At 41.4% G+C, this 26,774-nt stretch overlaps 2 protein-coding genes across 3 annotated transcripts in view; one reads left to right on the forward strand and one right to left on the reverse strand.

Moving 5' to 3' along the window:
- Nucleotides 1-17,592, reverse strand: part of Cd86 (CD86 molecule) — a 61,146-nt gene extending 43,554 nt beyond the window's left edge. Inside the window, exon 1 of one of the 2 annotated variants that reach the window (XM_031363805.1) lies at nt 17,457-17,592. The gene's annotated coding sequence lies outside the window, so the exon portion shown is untranslated. The remainder of the gene's footprint in view (nt 1-17,456) is intronic. The other variant, XM_031363806.1, reaches the window with a different exon arrangement.
- A 6,660-nt stretch (nt 17,593-24,252) lies between these two features.
- Ildr1 (immunoglobulin like domain containing receptor 1) overlaps nt 24,253-26,774 on the forward strand; it is a 65,736-nt gene continuing 63,214 nt past the window's right edge. Inside the window, exon 1 of the mRNA XM_031360002.1 lies at nt 24,253-24,259. Coding sequence (XP_031215862.1) covers nt 24,253-24,259 — 7 coding nt within the window. The remainder of the gene's footprint in view (nt 24,260-26,774) is intronic.

The following is a 26,774-nucleotide window of genomic DNA, read 5'->3' on the forward strand; positions in this document are numbered from 1 at the left end:
AAAAAAAAAAAAAAGTTCTTAAAAATTGCACATATTTTTATTGTATGAACGGCAATCATACTTCAGAACACATTGATTCAGTGGAGTTACAAATACCCATGCAAACACCTACTCACAAATATTAATGCTGGATTTGCTTATAATTGCTTAAAAGCTGGGAACCAGAGGACCCAAGTCTGATTCCCAGCACAGATATCAGGCAGTTCACAACTATCCATAGCTCCAGCTTCCAGAGGCTCTGATGTGTCTGTCCTCTGCTGGGGCCTGCACTCCCATGCACATAAGTACACACACAGTTACACACGTATAATTAAAAAATAAAATAAATCTTAAAATTAAAATAAAATGCTTAAATAAACTTCTTCAAAGAAGACATTCACGTGATCCACATAAAAAAAAAAGGTGTCCTTCAATTGAGGTGCATGGACAACTTGTACGTCCACACAATGATGTCATGATTAATGATAAAAGGAAAGAAGCCACCAGGATCTGAAATACATGAAGAAAATGCAAATGCTTTCAACTCTAGTAGAGAAGGCAATCTGAGCAGCCTACATACTTACTATACAATTCCCATAGCATGACCAAGGTGGGGGGATGACAGATGGTGCACACCATCATGAATGGTAGCGTAATAGTGGTCATGGCAGTACACATTTGATAAAACCATGCAAAACGTAAGAAAGAGACTTAGTCTTCTAAAGCATGAGCTTGGTCAATAGCAATTAACACCTGTTGATTGGTCCTGACAGCTATACTACCCGCTGAAGATGGTAATCTTAGAGGAAGCTGGGGGCCTGGGAGGTACAGAGAGATGGGAATTCTCTGTACTATCTGCACAATTAAAAAAAACAAAAAAAAAGAACCTAAACTGTTCTAAAAATAAGAGCTATTAATTTAAGGACACACACACACTCACACACACACACACACACACACACACACACACACTACCCACACACACTGATTCCTGGCAAGGCAACTAAATCAATGATGTGACATTTTAACTCCTGCACTAGTGGGAAAGTGAATTAGCATTCAAAGGTTCACTTCCCCATGTTTCACGCTGGTCATCAAAATGCCATGCATACAGCAGTGCTGAGAAAAAATCTCCAACATCATATTTATAGCCGCTCTTGATAATTTATGCATATTTCTGGTGCAGAACCATAGGTTTTTATGTCAATTCCTTAAGTAAGTGAAAGAAAAAAAAAATCCACCATTTTCTGTGAGCCAGATACATTTAAGAAAAATGAAAGTTCCCAGTTTCTTTCTTTCTTTCCTTCTTTTTTCTTTCCTTCTTTCTTTCTCACTCTCTTTCTCTTTCTTTCTTTCTTTCTTTCTCTCTCTTTCTCTAGAGGTACATTCTTTAAAATGTGGTATGTTTCTTGCTCTTTGAGAGGGGATGCTGTCTTGGTCTAGCCCATGAACACACCTTAGCACATCTTATATAGTTAAAAACATTCGAGGTTTCCATTTTTCTTTTCCTATATTTTTCAGCCTTTATTTTTGTTGTACAAGTGAGTCATTGACCTAGGAAAGGACCCTCTTTCTCACAAGCTCCAACAGACACCCCCACTGCAGCCCCTCCTGACAGGCCCTACCTGCCCCAAGCTGGCTTCTGTTCTTTACTCACTTTCTTGTGATGCAAATCTACACCCATCTAGGAAAGTCAATGTCTATTGTCTGTCAGATGCATTCTATCAGTTTCTGAATATAAAGCCTACAACCTTGCGACACACTTCACCTGGATTTTCTCCTGGGAGAAATACGAAAAGGCAGGCAACCTGGGGTATTTACAGGGAGTTTTCAATTGAGTGCAAAGACTCTGTGTTCTTCTCCACACACATGATAGTTTCAAAAACTATAAAGTTTAGCAGCAGCCTACAATTAGGTGAACCGAAGACAGTTCACTTTATTAAGGGGGCTTATATGAAAACCTGGAGCTCATGGTTGAGTAGATAAAAGTTGCTGTGGGGGTATATGTATACTCCAGACAGGGTGCTGTTGAGGTAGGAGCTGGAGTGTCTACAGAGATTTAGTTACATTAATACTATAGGCAGCAGAGAATATGAGAAAGGTTGGCCAGGTGGACCTTAGGCTAGTGACTGCAGCTGCAGCAGATGTGGCCTGTGATCCCAACATCCAGGCTCTGAGGGGAGGAGGGCTGCAGTGTGGTGAAGACACAGCAGAATGGAATCAGGGGGGCTTCTGGGAAGTGTGTGGAAAGCATACCACTGGCTCATAGGAAACTAGATAGACCATATAGGTCAGGGAAGCAGGGATAAGGTGGAGAAGGACCACATGGGGAGCAATGGGGAGACCAGTTACCCCAGGGATACTGGAGACCGACCTGGGTATTCCAAGAAGACACTCAGGGGACTTTTCCTATCTTGCCTGCCTTACTGGGCATCCAGACATATTGTGGAAGGAGCTATGCTGGAACTGGGGTTAACTGCGGACTCTAGAGGCATACAGAGGAGCACACAGGCCCGATTTCTCTTTATTCCTTTGTGTTGCTGCAATATTTTCTGTCTCCCAACAATACATGAAAGATGTCATTACATCATTGGGGATCTCTGGCCTTGGGCTCAAGGAGAGCTGGAGAAGAATGGCCCCTGCCCTCTTGGGGCCTGGAGTTGAATGAAGGAAACCTATACCCATCCAGCAAGGTCAGGTATCTGACCACCAGGTGACTGTGAATGTGCCTGGGAACTGAGGAAACTCGAATTCTGCATACTGAGTGCCCTGTTGGCTTATCCATTCTGAGAAATTGCCATTTCCCTCAGACCCTCTTTTAGAAAACTCAGAATGAGGTAATATCTAAAAGTCAAAGTTGCTGGAAGACATCGGTCCATGTTTTTTCTGTATTTACAGAGGAAGGCAGAACATACATAACAAAAGTAACACATTTTTTTAAATGACAGCATATTTCAAATTTGAGGAAGCCAAGGATTTTTGAAAGTACCTTATGCAAAAATATGTGGGCAGGGGTCTAAATAAGATGAGCATGGCAAAGTAAAATAAAATAGGTCGGGGCACATAGAACACAGCCTATATAAATGACTAATTTAGTTTTTAGTTTTTTTAAATTAAAAAGCTAATTTTTTTAAAGCTTTCATTTTACCACAGGGGTGGGAGAAGGACCACTACATACCCAAAACCTCTCTTCTGCATGACATCTTTAAAACCAGAATCAATGCACAGGACATGTGTGAACCTTTGGGATGTGCATTCACACACCTGGATTTCGTTTTCAAGCTAGTGGTGCAGGACCACTTTAGTGGTTTCAATTAATTAATTAATTAATTTTTGCAATTCCTTTCTACTCCCTTCACACTCTTCTATCTTCTTAGAAGATTCTAATGAATGATGCTACTTAGAAGAATTTTCTTGATGAAATCAACAGTCACTCATCCTGAGCCTCATTTTTGAAAAGGGCTTCCCTTCGAGTTTTCTTTAGACTGAACACAATCTGAAATGAGCCTTACACCAGACGGTGCTCTTGTAATGGGAAAAGCTGAGATTTTGAAGGACATTTCTAAACCAAGGTGACCTTTGTCAAGGCCTAGAGACAAATACTGCATCTAAGTGGCTTTCACTGTGCCTGGCCTATTTGCATACAAACAAAAGAGGTTATTTTTAAAAGGAGGTGTCCTCTTGTTTTTGTTTTGGTCCCCTGGGATGGCGGGGGTGGTCAGGCAGAAGTGTGCAGGTCATTTTCATGCAGTAGCTCCTGTGTGAACTTGTGTTTATGTCACTTTCCCTTGACTTTCTTACTCATCATCTATTTCTGGTTCATTAGTAGCCAGTTTTGGAGTTCTCATCACCTGTTGCTGGCCTGTGACATCTCAGTCTCCTGGCTATGAAACTTCCTAGCTTAAAAGACCCATTCCTTGTTCCTCACATGCTAGCTAGGTCACACTTCTGAGCAATGCTGTTCACTATCTAAATCCAATTTTACTTTTCAATTTTTATCACTCGTTCTGTACAAATTACCTGCTGGCTGTAGCCCACAGTTACTCTTTTCTGACCTCCAGGCTCTCTGAAGACTTTTTGCTTCCATGAATAACCCATAAGCTGTTCCTTGTGCCTGGGACTCCTTCCTTCCCTTGCCTTCTCAATATCAAGTCTCTACATGCCTCAAAATGAAGGATGTTTTACCATTAATGCCTTCCTGTCACCTTTACCTGCTCTTTTCAGGATGCCTTGTCCTCCTTACAATCAGACAACAGTGTTTATTCATCCCTTACAACAGCTTCTCGTTGTGTTCAATTTTCTTGGCTTCAGAGTCTTAGTGTTGCAGGATATTTGATCATACTGCCATCCCTGAGTTGTATTATTTACTGGAAAAATCTGTTTCTAGTTGTGGGTGTGGCTCAGCTTTAGCACAATCTGTCTGGCTTGAATGCAGACATGCCTTTAGTATACACCTTTGATCCCAAACAATGAAGGTAAAGTTAGTTTGTAGGAGGAAGCACTCATGTTTGGAAGTGATGTCTAATTGATTGGCAGACAAAGTGATGAATCAGAGAAAGATTTGACAGAATGGGATATGCCCAACTGTCACGAGAAAAGAGAGGAAAGGGAGGCTATTTAAGAGAGAGTAGCACACAGACAGAAGAGGCAATCTTACTGGGTCAACCCAGTACAGAGACAGCTTGCAGAGAGAGAACAAGCTAGACACAGGTGATGACAGAACGAGCCAGAGAATGAGAAGGAGCCATATTAGAACAGATTGCCAAAGTTAGTATGAGGCCAAACAGAGCAATTCAGTCAGAAATTGAGAGAAGCCAGATTGCATCAGTCAGCTTGGAGAGGAGTTTGAGCCAGAAGAGCTGAGTTGAATCAGCTAGCCAGAGAGGGGAAAGAACTAGGAAGGGTGAGCTTACTCAGCAGTAAGTTTTAGAGGCCGAAAACATGTTAGGCCTAGATAAGATTGTATGGAGGCTAGAAGCTTCCAGGACTAGGCCTAGGTTAGCAGACAGAGGCAGTAAGCCTTGGAGATGATAATTATATCAGGTAAATAAAAACTACATTTACACCTTAGGGTGGGGCCATATTTCTCTCCCCTTGGTATTCATTCATTGATACCTAGTTGTAGGTCCAGCCTGTGGCTCAGTGTATCTACTAAGTCAGGATCTGCCAACCAATGAAGTAGGCTCCTTGCTGTTACTGTATGCCTGCAGTCCTTCACAATGTATGGAAAATGTTTGACATATGAGGAAACTGAGTTCCAAGGATGGCACAGCCTGTGGACCCTTCAGTAGGGTATAGAATTGAATCTATTTTGTTTTGTGACTGTTGTCAGAGCAACAGATGGGTGCACAATACTTACTATTATCATCATCATCATCATCATCATTGTTATTATTCCTTGAATGCTGAATGGCTTGACACTTTTCAAGTGAGTCCCTCTATTTTGTCTACTTTCTGTGCGACCTTGAACTGGAAGCTGAACCAGTTTCTTATTCTTTTCCATTGGTGGAAAAGCTCTAACCCATTTGGCTGCTGCCAGGATTTGGAATGGCAGCTCTAGGAAGTTCTCAGCGTGGACCCTAGCCATCACAGAAACCCCATGCTCCATCCCAATCCGCTCCACGTTTGATCTTCCTCCTTTCGCTGTCTTACTCCTTATCCCCGGAAAAACCTAGAGCTCTGCGATGTTACTGACCTGTGCAAAGTTCCTTTAATCTGAGGAAATAGTTTTCCTGAGGCCCCCTGAATCCGAATAAGACCCTCCAAAATAGCCAAATAAATAAAGGCACCATGATCTAAGCTCATATGCAAATACACGTGTAAGCTTTTAAGAGGCTGAGCTTGGCCGTCCCACCCGGCTCCTCCTTTCTGACTTTTCTTTTCCCAGACAATCATGACTGTTGTGATCAGCCAGTGGATGAGCAAGCTCACTTTTCTGATCTCTGCTTTCTGAACCCTCTATTCATTGATTTCTCAATCTAGTTCCCTTCTGCCTGAGAGAAGCTTCCTTCCACGATTCCCTCCTTCCACGATTCCCTCCTTCCGGGGCCGAGATCTCAGGAGAGAAGGACCTGGCTATCCTGAGGCGGTGGGCGGACAGCATCCTCACTTGCAATTGGCTGGGACTGTCTCTGACACACTTCCTGTTTACTTTGCCCTGGTAAGTGGTCAGTCCTGCTTTCGACATGCAGGCTCTTAGACTCAGATCTAGAAAGTCTGATCAGGGTCATATTCTCAAGTGAAGGCAGCCAGATTGGAGGAGGAGCGAGGTTTCCACTGAAGGTGGGCAGCCTCTGCTAAGTAGCTGAATTTTCCATGGGGAATGCGGCCTCCTGCTAATAGGCCCTGTAATTCTTCAGAGGAAAACAGGATCCTGGTTTACGCAGATTCTCCAGATGTATGTGTGTGCAATTAATCTTGATGAAGCTTTTGTTTGTTTGTTTGTTTACTTAGCTTTACTCCACTATTTTGATGACTGGGGACCACTTTTAGGTTGTGGCCTTTAATTTCCCAACTTCCTCTGTAATTTTGTCCCCCGCTCAGACTACTGGGTCTCTCCTGGCTTCTGCCTTTATCACTCTGTCACCAGAGTATGTTTTGCACAATTTTCTCTGTGCTGTGAGTATGTGAGCCCATGAACACTTGTGTTTGTGTGCACATGTATGTGAATGCACGTGGGAGCCAGAAGTCTATCTCCGGTATCTTCCTCCGTTGTTCTGCACAGACATTTTTTGAGACAGAGTCTCTTACTGATCTTGGAAGTCACTGATTCTGCTAGACTGATGGCCACAGAACCCCTAGGATCCGCCTGTCTTTGTCTTCCCAGCTCAAAGATTTCCGGTGTGTGCCATGTGGCTTTACAAGGCCCCTGGAGATCAAACGCTTATACAGCAGGAATTTTACCCAGTAAGCCTTTTCCTGAGCCCTGAGTTCAAATCTCTACACAGAACCACAATCTATTGTACTGCTAAAAGTACCCCTCCCCAGCATACATGCGGCATACACACACACACACACACACACACACACACACTTCTATGATATATAGGTAGATAGCTGTTCAGAGCTAAGGTCTGGGTATCAGACTGGCTCTGATACCAGCTTTGTGATGTGCAAGATGCATTTTATATTTTTTACTTGTGAAGAATTGAGAATAACAGCATCTGCAGTGATGAAGTTTAAATTAGATAACAGGATATAATATCATTAATTCTTCTTGCTGGAGAGTAAGACATGTCCACTCTGGTGATTTGCCCTCCCAGTAGTAGCAGTAGCTTCTACACAGGATCCCTGCCTGATCCATCTTCACTTCTCCAACATCACAGGGTAAATTAATAAAGCATAGGCCCAGCCTCCTCCTTGCTGCCCTGGCTCCTCACATCCTGGTCCCACTGTAGCATCTTCCTAAACCTTTCTACTCAATCTCCTGTGAATCCCTGTTGCCCTAACAGAGGTCAAGAGGTCAAGGTAAAACTGGTAAAACAATGGCCAAACCAAGCCCTTCCAGACACTGAGGCATTACATAAAACTAGGGCATTTCATCAAATATTTACAAAGTTTACCTTTCTGGCTCTTTGCCATACAAGGCCAGGTTGTCCTGCTGTGTCCTTACATACAGGACAACAGGATGAAGACTAGTGACTGACAGGTACAATTAGTCTCCACCATCCATACCCCATAGGCTAGACAGAAAGCACACACTCAAACCATTCACTTCCAGCATCTCAGATCTCTTGACAGCTAGTCCTGTTTAGAAGCTCAACTTCACCACAAAAGTACTTCACACTTAATTTTTACATTACTTTATATGTATGGGTGTTTTGTCTGCATGGATGTCTATGTATCATGTATGCCTGGTGGCTGAGGAGGTCAGAAAAGGGTATCTAATCTTTTAGAGCTACAGTTATATGTGGCTGGGAGCCACCCTTGGGTGCTGGAAATCAAATCCAGGTACTGTGGAAGAGACGCTCGCGGTACTTTGGTCCTCTTAATTGATGAGGCAACTCTCTGGTCTAACCACAAGACTGCTTTATACTTCATTGCACTGAGTTTGCAGGATGATGTAAGTTTACTGTGGATTTGGCAATTGCTATCAAAGAACTCTTTTTTTCATTACTGCAGAATCTAGAGGGAGCCATGCTTGCTGCTTCTAGCTGTATATTATTTTCTTTAAAATCACATAGTCTTGTGTCATATTCTGTTACTACTTTCAGCTTCATGATTAATTCACTGATCTATTCATTGACTATTAAACACCATTAACCATTTAGGCTGATTTCTAGTTTTTATTATATTAAATAATGATGTGATATTCATTTCTGTGCAAAAATCTGTGCCCCCATGGAGGTAAAATTACAACAAGATATATAAGCATTTCTATAGTAAATAAAATGGTCATTCATGTATCTTCTAGAATTAGAAGTACAACTGTGAATTTAGTCATTCGTAGAAACTAGCTTTAAAAAAAAAAGTCATTACAACCTAGAAACAGAGAGCTGAATGGCATATACCTACAAGTATAAAGTCAGATACCTTAAGGCAGGAAAATTACAAATTAAATATTTGTCTGGATTATTAGTGAGTTAGAGGCCAGCGTGGGTAGCATAGCAGGACTCTACCTCATGTTAACTTGGCAGCAGAGTGATTACCCAGCGTGCACCAAGCCTTAGGTTCAAAGAAACTTAGAAGTGGATGTAAATATCTAAAGTCCAAATGGTTTAAGAGCAGGTTTTCATAAGCAGTTCTTGAAGATACTTATAGAGTTACTAATCACAGTGCAGGATTTTATATCAGTGTTTTAGGCATTCTACCTTACATAAAATGAAGTTAGGTGGCTTTGTGCTTTGATTCAGCATCTTCATCTGCATTTGGCCTGCCCTCATGGTTGTAATTAGGAGGTCAGTTGTACTATATTCTAGGTAAGATTCCATTTCCTAGAACTCATCAGAAAAGATAAAGCTCAGTGCAGGTGGAACGGATCCATTGTTAAAAACTCTTCCTGCTCTTCTAGAGGACCAGTATCTCCTGGCCCCTCAGTGGTTTGATCTATTTACTACTAATGAATTTTTTGAAGAAAGAAACATATTTGCTCATCTTTAGTGTCTTTTCAATGTGGACCAATGTGCCTAGAACCATAGGGCTGTGTTTTAGTCACTATTCGATTGCTGTGAAGAGACACCATGACCAAAGCAACTATTAAAAAAAGAAAGAATTTAATTAAGGATGGCTTACAGTTTCAGAGGTTTAGTCGATTAACATCATGGCAGGCAGCATGATGGCAGGCAGAGGTAGTGCTGGAGCAGTACCTGAGAACTATATCCTGATCTATAAGTGGAGTGAGAGGAGCTGGGCCAGGCATGGGCTTCTGAAACCTCTAATCCCACCCCCAATGACACACTGGCTGCATCTTCTAATTCTTCTAATCCTTTCAAACAGTTCCATTCCCTGCTGACTAAGCATGTGAAGTTATGAGAGCCTTTCTTATTCAAACTACTACAGGCTTAATGAATTTTTAAAAGCTATTATGAGCAAGAAAGGCAGGTAGTGACCAGACAGGTACCTTCTGGTGTGAGTGAGCATTGGAGAACTTGAAGACATATTGACATGTATCTCTCCTGTCCATAGGGGAGATACCCATTTACAGTTCTACAACCAGAAGCACAGGAGAGTACTTCTAATGTGTGCTCATTTGCTTTCAGACTTTTGCAAACTCTAAAAATTGATAACTCAATTGATAGAAATTACTTGGGGGGGGGTTGGATTGACATGTGGTCAATACTTAGTGAAGATGAGCACTTTCAGTTTTTAAAAATTACTTTTTAGAATCTTTTTAAAAATCTTTCAAATAATTGTAGATTCAAAGGAAGTTAGAAAAAAATAGACAGGGGAACCTTGAATACTCTTCTACCAGTTTCTTCTAATGATTGTGTCTTGCATAAGTATTTTAGAATGTCAAAGCCAGGAACTCAACAATGAATAATCCACAAACTTTATTCCAATTTTATCAGTGTTTCATGCTCTCATCTTTCTATGTGTGAAGTTCTACAAAATTCTATTGCCTCTGTAGGCCCATGTGTTATGTGCCATTACCAGCACAGAACTGAAGAGATGGAGCAGTGGTTAAGGTGTGTATTGTTCTTCAGGGGATCTGAGTCAGTTCCCAGAAGCCACATCAGAAGACGTATAACTGCCTGTAACTCAAGCTCCAGGGGATCCAGCTCTATCTTCTGGCCTCCTTGGGTGCCTGCACGTATGTCCATGTACACACACACACACACACACACACACACACACACTATAGACTGATGGTATTCGCAGGGGTACCCTGTGCTGATTTTTGATAATTGTGTCTTCCAGTAGCCCCTCACTTTTACCTTCCACCTCACTATACCCATGGCAACTACCAATCTGGTCCCTGTCTCTGTTACAATAGCAGGTAAGTGGAATAAGCAACTTGTAACTTTTGGGGACTGGCATTTCACATAGGGTAATTCCTTACCAATTCATTGAAGTTTTTGTGTGTACCAATAGCTCATCTCTCTTTATTTCTGAGTATTACTCCATGGTATTCCAAAGCTTGTTTAACTACTCACACTAAAAGTCATTTTTTAAAATCTGACTATTATAAATAAAGCTGGTGTGAATATTTATGTACTAGTTTTGTGTGAACATGAGTTTTCATTCCTCTGGGGTAAATGGCAACTATTAGAATCACACAGTTGTATGGTAAGAACATGTTTATCTTTGTAAGAAACCACAAAAGATTTTTCCAGAGGTCCGGTACCATTTTAACACTTCCCAAAAGAGAATGATCTTGTTTCTCTGCATCCTACCAGCACTGGTGGAAACATTATTAATTTTTAAATATTCTTATAGAGTCATGGTAATAGTTCACTTTAATCTCAACAATGGTTAATGATTCTGGTCATTCTCTAATGTGGTAATTTGTCATTTATACTCTCTTTTGGAGAAATCTCCTTTTACATGTTTTGGCTGCTTCTTGTTAGATCGTTTGTTTTTCTGTTCTAGCTGACAAATGAAAATGCGTTCATAGCATTTGGTTGCTAGTCATTTAATATCTGGGAAGATGAACTTTTTACCATTTGTATTTATTTTTTTAAAAATAATCGAAGCATAGTAGAGAGAGGCATTGTGGGTCAGGGCTGGAGTCCAGCCCTGGAGAGGTAGAGGTAGGAGGATCTCAGCCTGACACACACACACACAGAGAGACAGACAGAGACAGAGACAGACAGAGACAGAGACAGAGACAGAGAGACAGAGAGACAGAGAGACAGAGGTTGCCTACTGAATAACTAACTACATTGGGTTTCCTTGGCAATTTTATGAGCATTGTTTCTATTCCAAACCACACTATAAAATAACACCACATCCATTTCATCTGTATTCCTTCTGGTAATTTCAAAATCCCATGGTCTCTGACTCTCCATGAATACTTGTTTAGTTGGTTAAAAATCACTGTAAGATAGGAGTAGCAAACTAGGTTTACTTTCTGGTTAGTTAAGTATTTTAGCTTTCCCCAATCTTCCCAGTTTCAGGCTGTCATTTACTAACTAGTAACTAGTCATTTACTAACTACTAACTCAGATAAACTAAATGTTGATTCATTTTTATTTTTTCTTAGCTCTCTTCTCTCATTAAATCTGGTAGCTTTGAATCTGAATAATATGGATCTATGATAATCAGGTTGCTTACTCCATGGCTTCCTATAGCGCAGACTCTTCTCTTTTAAAAGATTTATTTTACTTTATTTATATGCATGAATGTCTGTATCTGCCTGTTACCAGGTATGTACAAGTACTTTTGAGGAAGCCAGAAAAGGGTGTTACATTCCCTGGAGCTGGAGTAACAGGTAGTTATAAGCTCCCTGGTGTAGGGGCTAAGAATGAACTTAGTTCCTACAGAAAGAGCATCTACACTTTTTTGTTTTGTTTTGTTTTTTGTTTTTTTCGAGACAGTGTTTCTCTGAATAGCCCTGGCTGTCCTGGAACTCACTCTGTAGACCAGGCTGGCCTCGAACTCAGAAATCCACCTGCCTCTGCCTCCCAAGTGCTGGCATTAAAGGCGTGTGCCACCACCACCCGGCACATCTAGACTTCTAACCCCATAGCCACATCTCCATCCTAAATTTTGGAGTTTTGTTGAAATGGTCTTTCTGTGTAGCTCTGGTTGGCCTAGAACTCACCAGTGTAAGCTGAGTGTCCAGTAACTAACAGAGATACCCTTACCTCTGTCTTACAAGTGCTGGGGTTAAAAGCCTAGGTTACCATACCTGGCAGTGGATTCTACTGGGCTCAAAATTTTTCAAGCAAACATTTTTATACATCTGTTCTCTATTTCTATTGAGTTATACTGTGGGTTTTTGTCTGCTTATTGATATAAAGTATGAATGTTTCCTGAGATTCTAGTTATGCTTATTTGATCCACCCAAATCCTTCTCCAAGAAACCTTGGATAAGCAAGTTTCTCTAAACTCCACAATGCAGACTGGAATCTATGTTGGTACAAAAATCCAACTTGTAAAATGGAAGCTACACATTGTTTTGTTTGTTTGTTTCTGAAATGCTTTTCAAACAACTTTTGGTTGAAAAAGAAATATCGACTTCTCTCTTTGCTTAGCTTATAAATGTGGGGAGAGGGTCCTCCAAGAGCAGCTGACCTGACTTATTGTCATTTCCATTAACACTTATGTTAAATTGTCTTTATTTGCGTGTGGCTATGTGTACCTGAGTGCTCAGAGGTAATAGATCTCGCTGGAACTGGAGTTACAGGTGGTTAGGAGCTGCCTTGTGTGGATGCTGGAAAGGTCATCTGCAAGTATGTGCTCTTAACTGCTGAGCCATCTCTCCAGCTCCCAACTCTGCGTCATTTAAGGCAGAAGGGAGTTGATGCGGGTGGTGGGGTCAGGTGTTATTTTGCATCAAACTTTCTTTTCTTTCTTTTTTTTTTTTTGGTTTTGCGAGACAGGGTTCTCTGTGTAGCCCTGGCTGTCCTGGAAGTCACTCTCTAGACCAGGCTGGCCTGGAACTCAGAAATTCACCTGTCTCTGCCTCCCAAGTCCTGGGATTAAAGGTGTGCGCCACCATGGCCAGGCTGCACCAAACTTTAAGAAGGTGTCCCTCTGGGCTGCCTCCCTGTTCTTGACTCTTTGAGGCCAGTTCTCTCTGTTCAATTGAGAGTGTTGAAAAGGCCGCAAGAGTCTCCGGATAGTTTTGGTCAACGTACTTAACCTTTCTGGAGAATTGGACACCGTGACTACCTTCTTCCTTGTGAAACATTTTTGTTCTCTTAGATGACCTAATCTCTTCTCAGTTTCTCTCGAGTCTCTCAGATGTGCTTCCTCAGTTTCTCTCACTCTCCACTCTCACAGGCATATGCTGACTAGGGCTGTGGGAACAGAGGACCAGAGACCAAATGAAAAAACAACTTTCCTTTCTTTCTTTTCTGGAAGCCAAATGTACCAGTTGAAGGTTATCAACTGTGTTGGCCCCTTTTGAGAACTGTCAGGGAGGACTCTGCTCCCAGCCTCTCCTTACCTCATATATATATATATATATATATATATATATATATATATATATATCTTCCTCTGCAAACGTTTCTCATCTCATTTACAAGCTTAGATTATAGGACACACTCTAGTAATCTCATTTTTATCTTATCTTTGTAAAAATCCTTGTCTCTAAATATGGTCCCATTCTGGGATAATGATGGGATATATTTCAACATATGATGTGGGAGGCAAGAGAAGGGCCCTTAACACAATCATTAATCATCTTTCCCATGATCTATCATGGGCAAATATCTCAATGCAGAACTTTGGTCACTATGCTTTATGCTTTGTCCCTCCATGAACGCGTTCTTGTTTTATTACGTTTGCTTTCCATAATAACATTTTTATCCTGGTTTACTCCAACTGTCCAGCCTATCTTTTCCTGTTCTTTCTAGACTGCTCTTCCTCATCCTTGGCCCCGCCGAGGTTGCCCCACCATGGTTTTCCAGGTTCCGTCCTGGACTTGTCAATCCACGGCTCCCTGAGAACTCACCCACACGAAAATTTCGATTACCAGGCTTTGCAGACTCCCCACATCCACCCTACCCTAAACCTCTCTTGGGCTTGGCACTGGCTTGTGTTTTTAATCTCCTTAGACATCTCCATCTACCTGCTTAAGACCCCTGTGAGCATGAACTCACCCCCTGTTCCCTCGCTCCATTTGTCCCAAACTCATTCCAGTTCCAATGCCCTTCATTATGAAGGCTGACACCCCACACGTATGTCTTCTCTAGTCTCCAGTCTCCGGACAGGTAAAAAAGCAAAACAAAACAAAACGAATCTCAGCATGGTGGCACAAGCTTTTAGTCCCAGCACTCAGGAGGCAGAGGCAGACAGATCTCTGTGAGTTCAAGGCCAGCCTGGTCTACACAGTCAGTTCCAGGACAGCAAGGACTGTGTAGAGAGATCCTGTCTCAAAAAAAGAAAGAAAGAAAAGCCCACAAAACAAAACACAAAACAACAACAGCAGCAGCAACAACAAACCCAAATAACAGCAAAACAAAAACAAACTAATGGCCGTGGATTCTAGTGCTTATGTGTTTTTTCCTCTCTGATGGTTTTTTCCTCCCACCATAACTAGCCATTTCCTGTCTTCCATTAACCCTTTGCTCACACTTTCTCCCTGCACCTGACTTACCCCTCACTGCACCATTTTTCCCCCCAGTGTTTAGCTTCCCACTGGAACCAGCCATTCCATGGAGGCTGCTCTTCTCCTTGGACACAGCTTGTCTCAGGTCAGCCCTCTAGGAATTTAGCCTGGGATTCTTCTACCAAGGCCAGTGAACACTTTGGGGAGGGAAGATAGGACACAGGACAGTAAACCTCCTGAATTCTAGTCCCAAGAATGCCATTATATAGTTATTTAATTTCTAATAAGTAATTTCCCCTCTGTTTCTTAACCACAAAACGGTAATAATAAAATGACTAATAATAGTAATTACTAAGTTCTTACTGGAGCAAAATTCTAAGCATTTAATATAAATTGTCACATTAAGACCTCACGACCTCACGAACTCACTGTCAGCCACATTTAACAGGCAGAAGACTGAAGATTAGACTGGCTCAGCAGCTTGTTCAAGGCCCACACCTAGAAGATGTGTCTATGTGGGGTCTGGTATTCAAATACACAGCAACCACCAAAACCAAAAAAGCACAATTCAAAACAAAACACAAGGCTGAAGTCCTTGGCAGAGGGCTACCCCAGAATCCGAGTGACCCCAAACAGACACAGAAAAGTCAGTGTGGTTGCTAGTTTCTTTCTTTTCTTTTTTTTAGTCTACTTTTAATTTTCTCCCTACAGAAATGGTTTAAGGCTTGAGAGCATGCAGTGAAGAGTAAGAGCCCTCAACGTTTGGTGAACATTGTGCACGTGCACATCCCATTTACAAAAGGGATAGTACTATGCCTCCTATTTTTTCCACAAGCTAAGCACATTAGAGACTGCTCTTTGGTCGAGTTTCCCTTTTTAAAATGACTTCATGATATTCCATTATGGGTATTTCGTAAATAACCAGACATCTATTTTTAGACAATTGTTTCTAAGATTTCCCACATTATTAAAAAAAAAATGGCAAGAAAAATATCCATGTCATCAAACTTTTACTAACATGTATCATTGTGTAGTAAAAGATAAGCCGGTTTTGTTAGACAGCATATATCCTCGAGACTAGCTTGTGTATTTCGGCAGATTTTTGCTCAGAAGTGCATAACCATCAAGGGGCAGTATAGGTATATATTCTTCTCTCCTTAGTAGCATGGGAAATTCTTGTTTGCTTTCGAAATTTAACATTTGTCATTTTGACAAAAAAAAATGATAATTTAGTTATGATCTGCATCACTTTTATCTCTAAGAGTCAACATTGTTTATTGCTATTTATTGCTTGTAACTGGCTTGGGGCGTCGAAACAAAGGACATCTTAAGCAAGCACCGTATAAATAGCGGCCTGTGAACTTACAGCAGTACTAGCCAGTCCAGTTCAGTGCTGTCACTCTTACAGCTCCATGAAAACTCTAAGTTATGAATTTTTTCATATATATTTATATGTGTGAAAATTTAAAATTATGCTAGAGAGGAAAGAAATCTTTTTTTTTAATTAGGAAATCAATCTGTAATCTTTTGAAATAAAAGCGGCAAAGGCACTTCTCAAACCAGTTGGTGCTAGGTAGAAAAGAGAATCCCAATGTGTAGTAATAAATAACAAAGGGCGAGAACAACCATGCCTCCAGATGCTCAAGCAAACGAAGGGCAGGCGTGGCTGCGTCCAGGAAGCCTGTTCCCTGGGAACCTGCCACAGCAAAGTGGGAGAAAAGGATTTCACTTCCATCCTCAGGAGCCTTGAGTGATCTCTACCTCCTCTAGGCTCAGCTATGAACGGATACAATGACACCGCCTGTCAGGACACCACTTGTGAAGTGTGACATTAATGAAGTACTATTAGCGAAGTGCACAGCACACCAGGCATCCCACAGACACTGGGTAACTCTCATTGCCTATTTGTATCTTAGTTGGTTGTTGTTGTTTTCTTGCATACACTCACCCTGAGACTCTGCACACACACACACACACACACACACACACACACACACACACACACAAAGTCTGGGGAGCCCATACTCCCAGTATAAAGTGAGGTTGTAATTTGCACATTCCCATGTACTTTATTCCTAGATTACATACAATGCATACACAATTACATATAATTACATATACAATATAAATGAATAACAAGAGCCCTGTGCCTGTTCAGTATTGGTACAACTCCTGGTGAGCTACATTTCTGTCGCAAATGAGAAGTTGCTCCCAGGGGGCCCTGAGTCCATGGATGTGGAACTTGTGCATCCTAAGACCTGGCTGTGCCCTCTCGCTGCGTTTTCTTTGGCCTTTCTTCTTTTGCCCACTCTCTATTTGACTTCTTCACCTTTAGAGCAAACTTTTTTAAAAAAAGTGCCTCCTCTCATTTCTCATACTTCTTATGCAGTCATTTAAAAACCCATTCCAAACTTAAAAATCAGTGACTGTAGATATTCAATATCTGAAACACAAATCAATCACCTTTGGAAAAAAAGGTGCTTTTAGTACATCAGATAAGTCTTATCTCCATCAAGGAAAAAAAGTCATTGTAAAAAAAAAAAAGAAAGAAAGAGAAAAAAAGAAGGAAGGAAGAGAGGGAGAGAGAAAGAAAGAAAAGCTTCCTGAAGTGGGAGCCAGTTGCCCCCCATTTCACATAAATAGCACCTTCCCGTCTCTGCGCTCTCACTTTGGGTCATTTAATAGACACATTGCACATGAGAGCAGTCTAGGGTGGCTGGCCCGAAGGACAGAGATGAGAGTGTGTCCTCCAGTCTCAGCCTCCCGCTGAGGTCATAATTCATAAGCCACGCTGCAAAGAGTAGAAGCAGCCACTCACCTCTGGGATCAATCGTGGGTGCTTCTGTAAGTTCTGGAGAGTCTGGCTGTTCAAGTACGTGCTGCTCACAGGAGCCACTCTTACACGTCTGCTGGCTCCTCCGTCTTCCTCAGCAGTGACTGTGTACCCCGTGTCGACTTTTTCTTAAGAGTTGTTCCTCTTTTCTTAGACTTGAGGAAGATATCTTTAACCCTTTCCTTGCTTTGCGGATTATTCGAGTTCGGTTTAAATCTTGAAGTTTGTTTTGTTTTGTTTTGTTTTGTTTTGTTTAAATTTTATTTTTAATTCAGCGCCATCTGTTCCATCCAACACTATGTTCAAAAGAAACTAAGAAGCCCAAGACAATGTTGTGAAATCAACTGACCAACTTTGTCCACTTCGTAGAGCTACCATAGTCCCTAGACATCACTTGGCAAACGGGGAAGCCTTGTAGGGCTGAGAATCGCTTAGGAGACGGTTCCCTTCAGACTGCTCCTAGATCAGATAAGGGGTTTAGGTATGCGGAAATTAACTTGCTAAAAGTGACTCGTATAACAATACAGAGGCTTCTGCTAGGCAGTTCTGGAGCTCAGTCCATCAGAGCTGCTCCACCCAGCTTCAGAGAAGCCTGTGACATCCCTGCAGTGTCCTCCTAGCATAACGAAGAACACAGTTTCTAAATGCCGTCTCTTTTCATTCAGACATGGAAACTTCTTATGTGGTTTCTGCTTTTTTTTTTTTCTTTTTTCCTGTATACCTATTGATTTTACAACATTGCTTGTCTTGGCTTCTTAGTTTCTTTTGAACATCCTGCCTGAACTCAAGGCACTGAATTTATTTATTTATCTACTTATTTATTTATTTAAAATTTCAAGATTTAAACCGAACATAGATAGCATAAGAAAACGCAGTAAGACCAGGCACAAAACCTCATATCAAAGCTGGGAAAGGCAACCCAGTAGAAGGGGAAAAGCACCGTGAGAAGGAGAAAGAGTCAGAGACAACTCTACTTCCACTCTAAGGAGCCCCACAAAAACCCCAGGCTAAACAAGCACGGCATGTATGCAGAGCACCTAGCAAAGACCCAGACAGACTCCAGGATTGCTGCTTCAAGTCTCTGTGAGCCCCCATGAGCACTGCTTAGTCAACTCTGTGGGCTATGTTCTCCTGGCATCCTTGATTCCTCTGGCTTCTAAAATCTCCCTCTTCTAAGGGGTTCCCCGAGCTCTGCCTAATGTTTGGGGGTGGGTCTCTGCATCTGCTCCCATCAGCTGCTGGAGGAAACGTCTGACAGTGATTGGACTAGACACCAGTCTATGAGTATAGCAGATAATCACTAGGAATCATTTCATTGTCTTGGTTTTTGTTTTTGTTTTTGTTTGTTTTTTGTTTTTTTGTCAGTCGTGTTTGGCTCTGTCCTAGGGCTCTGCGCTATCTAGCTTCCGTCCGGCTTCAGGGTATCCGGGCATGGGATCCTTTTCCTAGCTTGGGCCTCAAGTTAGACCAGTCTACTCTCACAGGCTCGGAACCTTCACTGGCCCAGCACATCTTGCAGGCAGGGCAGGTTGTATATAGAAGGTTCTGTGGCTGTGTTGGTGACGCAGTCCCAACACTGGAAGTCTTGCCTGCTTATAGAATATGGCTGTTCAGGCTCTGTATCCTCCATCCCTCGGAGTCCTTGCCCGGGTCACCCTCACCGGTTCCAGGAAGTCTTCACTGTACTAGGTTTCCACCTAAATGACCCTCTCTTCCCATCATCTCTCCTTCCCATACTCTCTCCCAACCTCCTCCACACAATCCCTCCTGTTCCCATGCCCACATACAGCCAGTCCATCAGCAGCAACATCTATTCTTTTTTTTTTTTCCTTTTAGTTTTTCGAGACAGGGTTTCTCTGTGTAGCCCTGGCTGTCCTAGAACTCGCTCTGTAGACCAGGCTGGCCTCAAACTCAGAAATCTGCCTGCCTCTGCCTCCCAAGTGCTGGGGTTAAAGGTGTGTGACACCAATGCCCAGCAACACCTATTCTATTTCCTCTTCCTAGGGAGACCCACATATGCCCCTAGAGCCTCCTTGTTACTAGGTCTATGGGTCATAGTGTGATTATCCTTTACTTAATAGCTAATATCTACTTATAAGTGAGTACATACTGTGTCTTTTTGGGTCTTGCCTGACTCAGGAATTTTTTTTCTAGCTCCATTCATTTATCTACAAATTTTATAATATCATTTTTTTCCTAACAGCTGAGTAATTATTCGTTTTGTAAATGTACCACTTTTCTTTGTCCATTCTTCAGTTGAGGGACATCTAGGATGTTTGCAGCTTGTGGATCTTATGAATAAAGCTGCTGTGAACATAGTTGAAGCATCTTTGAGGTATATGAAGTATATGCCCAAGGATGGTAAGCTGGGTCTTCAAGTAGATTGATTCCCAATTTTCTGAGAAACCTCTGTATTGATTTCCATAGTGGCTGTACAAGTTTGCACTCCCACTAGCAATGGAGGAGTGTTCCCCTTGCTCCACATCCTCTCCAGCGTAAGTTGTTACTTGTATTATTGATCTTAACCATCCTGACAGGTGTAAGATGGAATCTCAAAATCGTCTTGATTTGCATTTATCTTATAGTTAAGGATGTTGAACATTTCTTTAAGTGTTTCTCAGCCATTAGAAAGATTCCTCTACTGAGAACTCTAGGAAGTAGATTCTTAACTAGGCAAAGTTGGTCAGTTGGCCATGTGGTCATTGTTGTGATCCATAGACATTATAAGCAACTTATTAACTGCTTTCCTCCTCGGAAGCATGCAAGGTACCTCTGATACCATGAAAACTAGCCCTCAGAAAGCAGGTTTTCAGGCCAGACCCAGTTAGGGTCTTCCAAGTCTTGTGCCTAAAGTGCTTGTTCTCAGCAATAGGGACTTTATTGTCAACCTCTAAGAGGGAACCCAGAGCAACAGTCACAACCTGTATTGTTTGGGGGTTTCTTAGACTGCTCTGAGCAGCTAGAAATGGGTTTGTCATACCTGAAGTTGGGAATTTTGCTAGGTAGTTTATGCTTCTTGTGGGGATTACTGTCTTGTAGGTGGAATAACTTCAACTGTGTGTGTATGTGTGTGTGTGAGTGTGTGTGTGTATACACATAGACCTAACATATATACAATTATAGGTAAATATGTAATAATATGGTTCTTTAATCTATTTGAAATGTATTTCACCATCTTCATATCTTTTTAAAATAGGTTCAAATCTAGATGAAATTATCCAAGTTGAGAGGGCAGCTTTCCCACATATTAATTTGAAGAAAACAAGCTATTGTTCCTTTAGTCCAGCTAACAGAGATATGTTTTTAAGCTTCATTAAAATAGTATAGAGAGCTCACTTCTAACATTTTCTTAGCCTTCTGACATTGAATTTACAATAACTATTCCCCACCCACGGCTTTAAGACTTGGCAGTTTCAGTTTTGTTTCTGTTCTGCTCCAGCTTCTTCATCTTAAAGCTTTCAATGTTTAATCCATTTCATATGGTTCTGGTAGTATAGAAGAGACTGGGAGAGATCGACTGGATGTCACAAAGGATGTTACTGGTAGATTTGCTTAGGGGATGTTAAGTCACACAAAGCAGAATTTAGTTTAAAGATCACTGCCTCCAAAATACGCCAGAAGTAAGTAGTCTGCTAAGGAGCCATTATGGGTCATTCCCATAACAAAAGGAGACAACCCAGACTTTATCCCTCACTTTTCTACCTGAGAACAAGCCTCCGTGGGGCAGGGCAGGGTGGCAATCCTCCTTAAGTCCTGGCCTGTCATAAAGTCCTAGTTCTCTTCTTGAGAAAAGGATAATGCCGCTAAGTGGGCAAGATGACCCCGGGTAACACAAATACTTGAAAAAGAGAAACACTTACAATGCTTCAGGCTGTGTAATCTACCATTTGCCCAAGTGGCCAGGCTTGCAGCTTCCTGTCTCTGTTTAAACTGTTCAAAGAATAAATTAAGGTAAAGACAATACCTGAGAAAGATTGATTGATGGGAGACAGCATATGCATAAGCCTAAGGTATGTATATAAGTTGGTAAAAATTTCTATTTGTGGCTGTTCCTTTTTGGGCAGTAGCTAGACCAGCAGTTCTCAATCAATAGGTCATGACTCCTGAGGAGGGGGGGGGCAGGACTTTTACAGGGCTTTCATATCAGATATTCTGCATATCAGATATTTATACTAAGATTCATAACTAACAAAATGACAGTTCTGAAGTACCAATGAAAATACTTTTATGGTTTGGGGGTGGGGCCGTGGTCACCCTAACAGGAGGAGCTATGGGTTCCAGCCTTAGGAAGGCACTGAGCTGGACCTAGACTCATGCTATTATTAATGAGTATTATTTTTTCCTGAGTGTGTGGAGTGAATTCTCACTGTGGAGAGGGGCATAGTTTTGCTACATTAAAATACTTTTTAAAGATAGTATCATAGGTGGACTGGGGCAGGCCTTAAACTTGTTATATAGCTGAGGATGACCTTGAACCTCAGTCTCTCCAGCTTCCACTTCCTGGGTGCTGGCTGGCATTACACAAATTCATCCCCACACCCAGCTTCCCTGAAACACACCCTGGATGATTTAGGAAGAATACTGGCAACAATATTTTTTGTTGTTTTTCCACCAGCTTGATGATATATTTCTAACAACTTCACACTTGCCCTGCATTTTATCTAGGTAAGGAATCTGTAACTCAGAATTATACATGCTTTTCTGTTTGTTTGTTTGTTTTTTTCTGCTAGTTGGGGTTGAATGCAAGGCCAAGTTATTATTTGCTTCTCTGAAGTCATGAGGAGGGAAATTGTGCCTGGTGCTGGAAACCTAGTCAACTACCTGAGGTTAGTGAAGTCACAAATCTTAGAGGAGAGCCTCCTGCTGCCTGCCATTCATTCAACCAGCACAGTTCTTAACTGAACTTTAAATACTTTCTCTCTATTCACAGGTCAGTGTGGTTCTCACACCTCACCAAAGAAACAGAGAGCATGATGATGGATGAAAGAAAGAAGCGATCCGGGGGTGTACACACCCAACGGGTACACCTACAACACGATTCCTACACCTATGAAATCCCCGAAGAGTGGGCAAAAAGAGTGTAAGAGCCAGAGCATTAGGGTCATCTGCGGTATGTGTCTCACGGGAATGATAGGGAAGCTTCACCCACGATACTCAACAATATGGCTGCCTAAGGGAGCCCTGAAGAGGTATACCAATAATCATATTAACATGGATGTGAGCAATCTCATAGGGTTCCACACATAGACAAAGAAACTACTGGCAACTAGGAATGCTAAAAGCAGGAGAGATAGTCTTCTCCTAAGCTTCCCAACTCATTATCCAGTACTAAGTGGTCAGTCCTGGAGGTATATACATGTGGATATAAATACACACACATACAATACATATATGCACACACATATATACATATGTACACACATACATGTATGTACATACATACACATGCATATGTGTATGTATATACATGTATGTATACACATGTATATGTATGTACATATGTAGATAGATAGATAGATAAATAGATAGATAGATAGATAGATAGATAGATAGATAGATAGATATAGATATGTAACAATAATAATCATTGGCCAAAAGGGACCAGGATTTCAAGAGGGAATGGAGGAAGAGTCACAGGAGAGGTATTGGAGAGAAGAAAGGGAAGGGGAAATTATGTAATTCTATTTTAATTTAAAATACTTTAAAATTTGGCTGGGTGTAGTGGTGCATGGCTTTAATTCCAGCACTCAGGAGTCAGAAGCAAGTGGATTTCTGTTTCGTTTGAAGCCATCCTGATCTACACCCCTCCCCACACCCGAGTTCCAGAATAGCAAGGGCCATGTAGAGAGAGACTCTGTCTCAAAAATTTTTTTTAAATAAATGAGAAGATAGCAAAATACATTTTAAAATGATTGTATACCTTCCAATTATTGAAGGAGAATGAATAAAAAAGTATATATAACTAAATAACATTGGATATAAAATGAGATACTATAACAAAATAAACCAAAAAGTCCATGTATACTTTATTTGTTATAAATAGTAAAGGAGGGATTTTTTTCAGTTTCTTAGCATTAATCTATAATGTTATGAGACTTAATAAGTGTCTTCTCACAATATTATGAACCTCTTGGTATTTTTGAAATAGTATATTAATTGTTGTGGTATGACACGAAATGTCTCTCATGGACTTATGCATTTGAATACTTAGTCCTCAGACTGGAGGCATTTGGGAGGAAACAGACAGCTTGGATTGTTCACAGTCTAGCCCATGTCTAGCTCACTCTGTTTCATGTTTGTGGTTGAGTACAAGCTGTCGTAGCTTCCTCCTTCCACCACCATGTGTGCTTGCTCCCACACCCCCTTGCCATGACAGACTCTTATCCATCTGGAACCAGAGCCAAAACAAATGTTTTCTTCTATAAGTTGCCTTGGCCATGATGTTTTATAACAGCAACAGAAAAGTAGCTAAGAGGATAGTGTATCAAATAGAAATATTATAGTAAAATTCTTCCCCGAATGTCAGGTGGTATAAAGCTTCTAATATTTTTCCATATTAACAATTTTTATTAAGATATTTATATATGAATTTCCATGTCACCCATTGCCACATAAACAGATTATCCTAAAAGTTAGTTGCTCAAACCCAGTAATGTTTAGGGATTGACATCCAGAAAAAGTTCAGTTTTAAAATAAAGGACTAAAACAGATATTTCCCTAAGGAAGGTATACAAATAGCCAATAAGCACATGGAAAATATACTTCATGACTACTAGTCGCCATGGAAGGTAAGCCATAACCACAGTGAACGTCAGCAGAATGGCAGAATAAGAAGCCTCAGCCCTCTTTCCTCCTGCAGAGATGTCTATTCAAGAATATCACACATGGACTAGCTGAGGTGGCTCAGAAAGCAAATGTGATTCTGTGTGGAAGGAGAGGAGCAACTCCTAAAAAGCTGTACTCTGACCTCCGCACAAATGCTGAAACACATGTATCACATGCAAACACATATACACACACAGTACACACATACACATCATCATCATTATCACAATAATAAATTTAAGCAATAATTGTAAATCACAGCTCCCAGTTCTCTGTGTGAGAAATCTGGAAGCCAGTTAAGGAGCCCCTTCACACCAGGTGAACACAAACCCAGCTCAAACATCAAACATCAAAGCCAGAGGGAACATTTGTAGTGCACTGGTGCAGGAATTTGATTCCTTAGTCCAGTATCACACCATTGGGATGATTTCCTAATACTTGGATAATCCCAGGGAGAGATAGAGATTAACCATGTATGCTCTAATTCAGGGGAAAGACTAATTGAGGAAATTGCTTCTGTCTTGTCCATCTCACAGATCTGAGATCTCACAGACCCAGAATACTTTAAATGACCGGAAACATAGAGAGCAAAAGAGAACAGAGAGCGCCACTGCTCTAGAGTGCCCTCAACACACCAGACACAGGCAGATATTGCATCAGACTTGCCCTCACAGCGAAGACTGAAGCAAGCATCTAGTGTTCCTATGTGGGGGATGGGTATTTATGAAGTTTTGGCTTACTTTATGAATGCCTTTGTGCACTGACAGGACCTAGCATACTGTAGATACTTGAGGGCTGCTGGGAAGGAATAAAGGGGTAGGTGCTGCTCCAGCAGACCTGGGGTACAGCAGGGGACCATGCGGCTTTGTGACCCCTTCTTTGGAGGAAATAACAGAGTATGTATTCAGCATTCCAACATTTTAATAAATCTGGCCAAGGAACTCTGTAATAATTAATTTTCTTATTGTTTTAACCAAGATGCCAGAGGGAAAAACTTCAAGAAAGAACAGTTTATTCTTGACTCATGGTTCAGTCTATGATTGCTTTGCTTCCTGCACTTCAGTAGACCATCTTAGCTGTGGGAGAGCAAGTGTGGAAGTTGCTAATTTTACAAGGAACAGAAAACAGAGTAAAGGATGATTCAGGAAGAGGCCAGGGCAAGACATACATACATACCTCTAAAACATGCCCCAACTAGGGAATGTCTTACATTCCCAACTAGGTCACACCTCCTCCTACCTTACACCCCCTCCAAACAATAGCATCATATGATGCATTCATCAAAGAATTAACCCATCCATTAGTTCATGAGGGTCATGAACTAATCCTTTCGGTAAATGCCCTCCCAGATCTCAATCTAATCAAGTTGAGTTAATCCTAACCATCAGAAACGTGTTGCTGTATGATCTAAGGTCAAGCAGTACCAGGACACAACATTCTCAAGATGACCAAAACCTGCTATGACCCAAAATGCTCCCTGTGTATCCACAGGACATGTGACAATATATCCCAGAGGGACTGTACTCATCAAACTTTCCATAACTATGATGAACACCTGAAAGGAGTAATTTAAAGGTAAATTCAAATATGCCCCAGCAATGAAAACACAACTCAATTAGTATGAATACAAGCTGTGCACCTAGATTGGGCAGATCTACCACTATACCACCATCTTCCCCATCTATGAGACCCCTTATAACTTGAGGTTTCTCCAAGCCATGTGCTTCTTCTGCTCCACTTTCCTTCTACCTCCTCCTCTGTCTCCCATTGCCCCCCCTCCTTTTCTCCCAAAACCTTCAGCTCCACCTTCTCCTCTTTCTCCATCCAATCACCAGCTCTAGCCTTTATTATTTAAATTGAGGTGGGAAGAAGTTTTATAGGAAATCATCTGAGTACTGACTCATTCCTTGTTTGCAGCCCCTCACAGGAGAACGGAATTAACATCAAATATAAATAACCCAAGGGCTATCCACAACAGAAAAAGATGTATTTGGGGTCAAGGGTTATCTTTCCAGAGATGGTGCATTTCCTCTGGCATGTTGGTTAAAACAATAAGAAAGTTAATACAGAGTTCCTTGGCCAGACTCATAAAATATTGGAATACTGAATGCATGCTCTTATTATTTCCCCAAAGAAGAGTTCACCAGGATGGCTGGACCATATTTGGGTTGTGAATTAAGGTAGTACAAAGCAGCAGCAAGAGCACTTGGCAGAGGATGCTCACCCCATGGCAGCCAGGAAACACAAGATAGAGGTGGGGGAGGGGGAAGGGCAAGATGTCTACCCACTACCTGGGCCTACTTCCTCCTCTAACTAGACTCTACTCTTTTTCTTTCTCTCTTTCTTTCTCTCTTTCTTTCTTTCTTTCTTTCTTTCTTTCTTTCTTTCTTTCTTCCTTCCTTCCTTCCTTCCTTCCTTCCTTCCTCCCTTCCTTTCTTTCTCTTTCTTTCTTTCTTTCTTTCCTTCTTTCTTTCTTTG

This window comes from Mastomys coucha, unplaced genomic scaffold, assembly GCF_008632895.1.
Source record: "Mastomys coucha isolate ucsf_1 unplaced genomic scaffold, UCSF_Mcou_1 pScaffold12, whole genome shotgun sequence".
In the NCBI taxonomy this organism is placed as follows: Eukaryota; Metazoa; Chordata; class Mammalia; order Rodentia; family Muridae; genus Mastomys; species Mastomys coucha.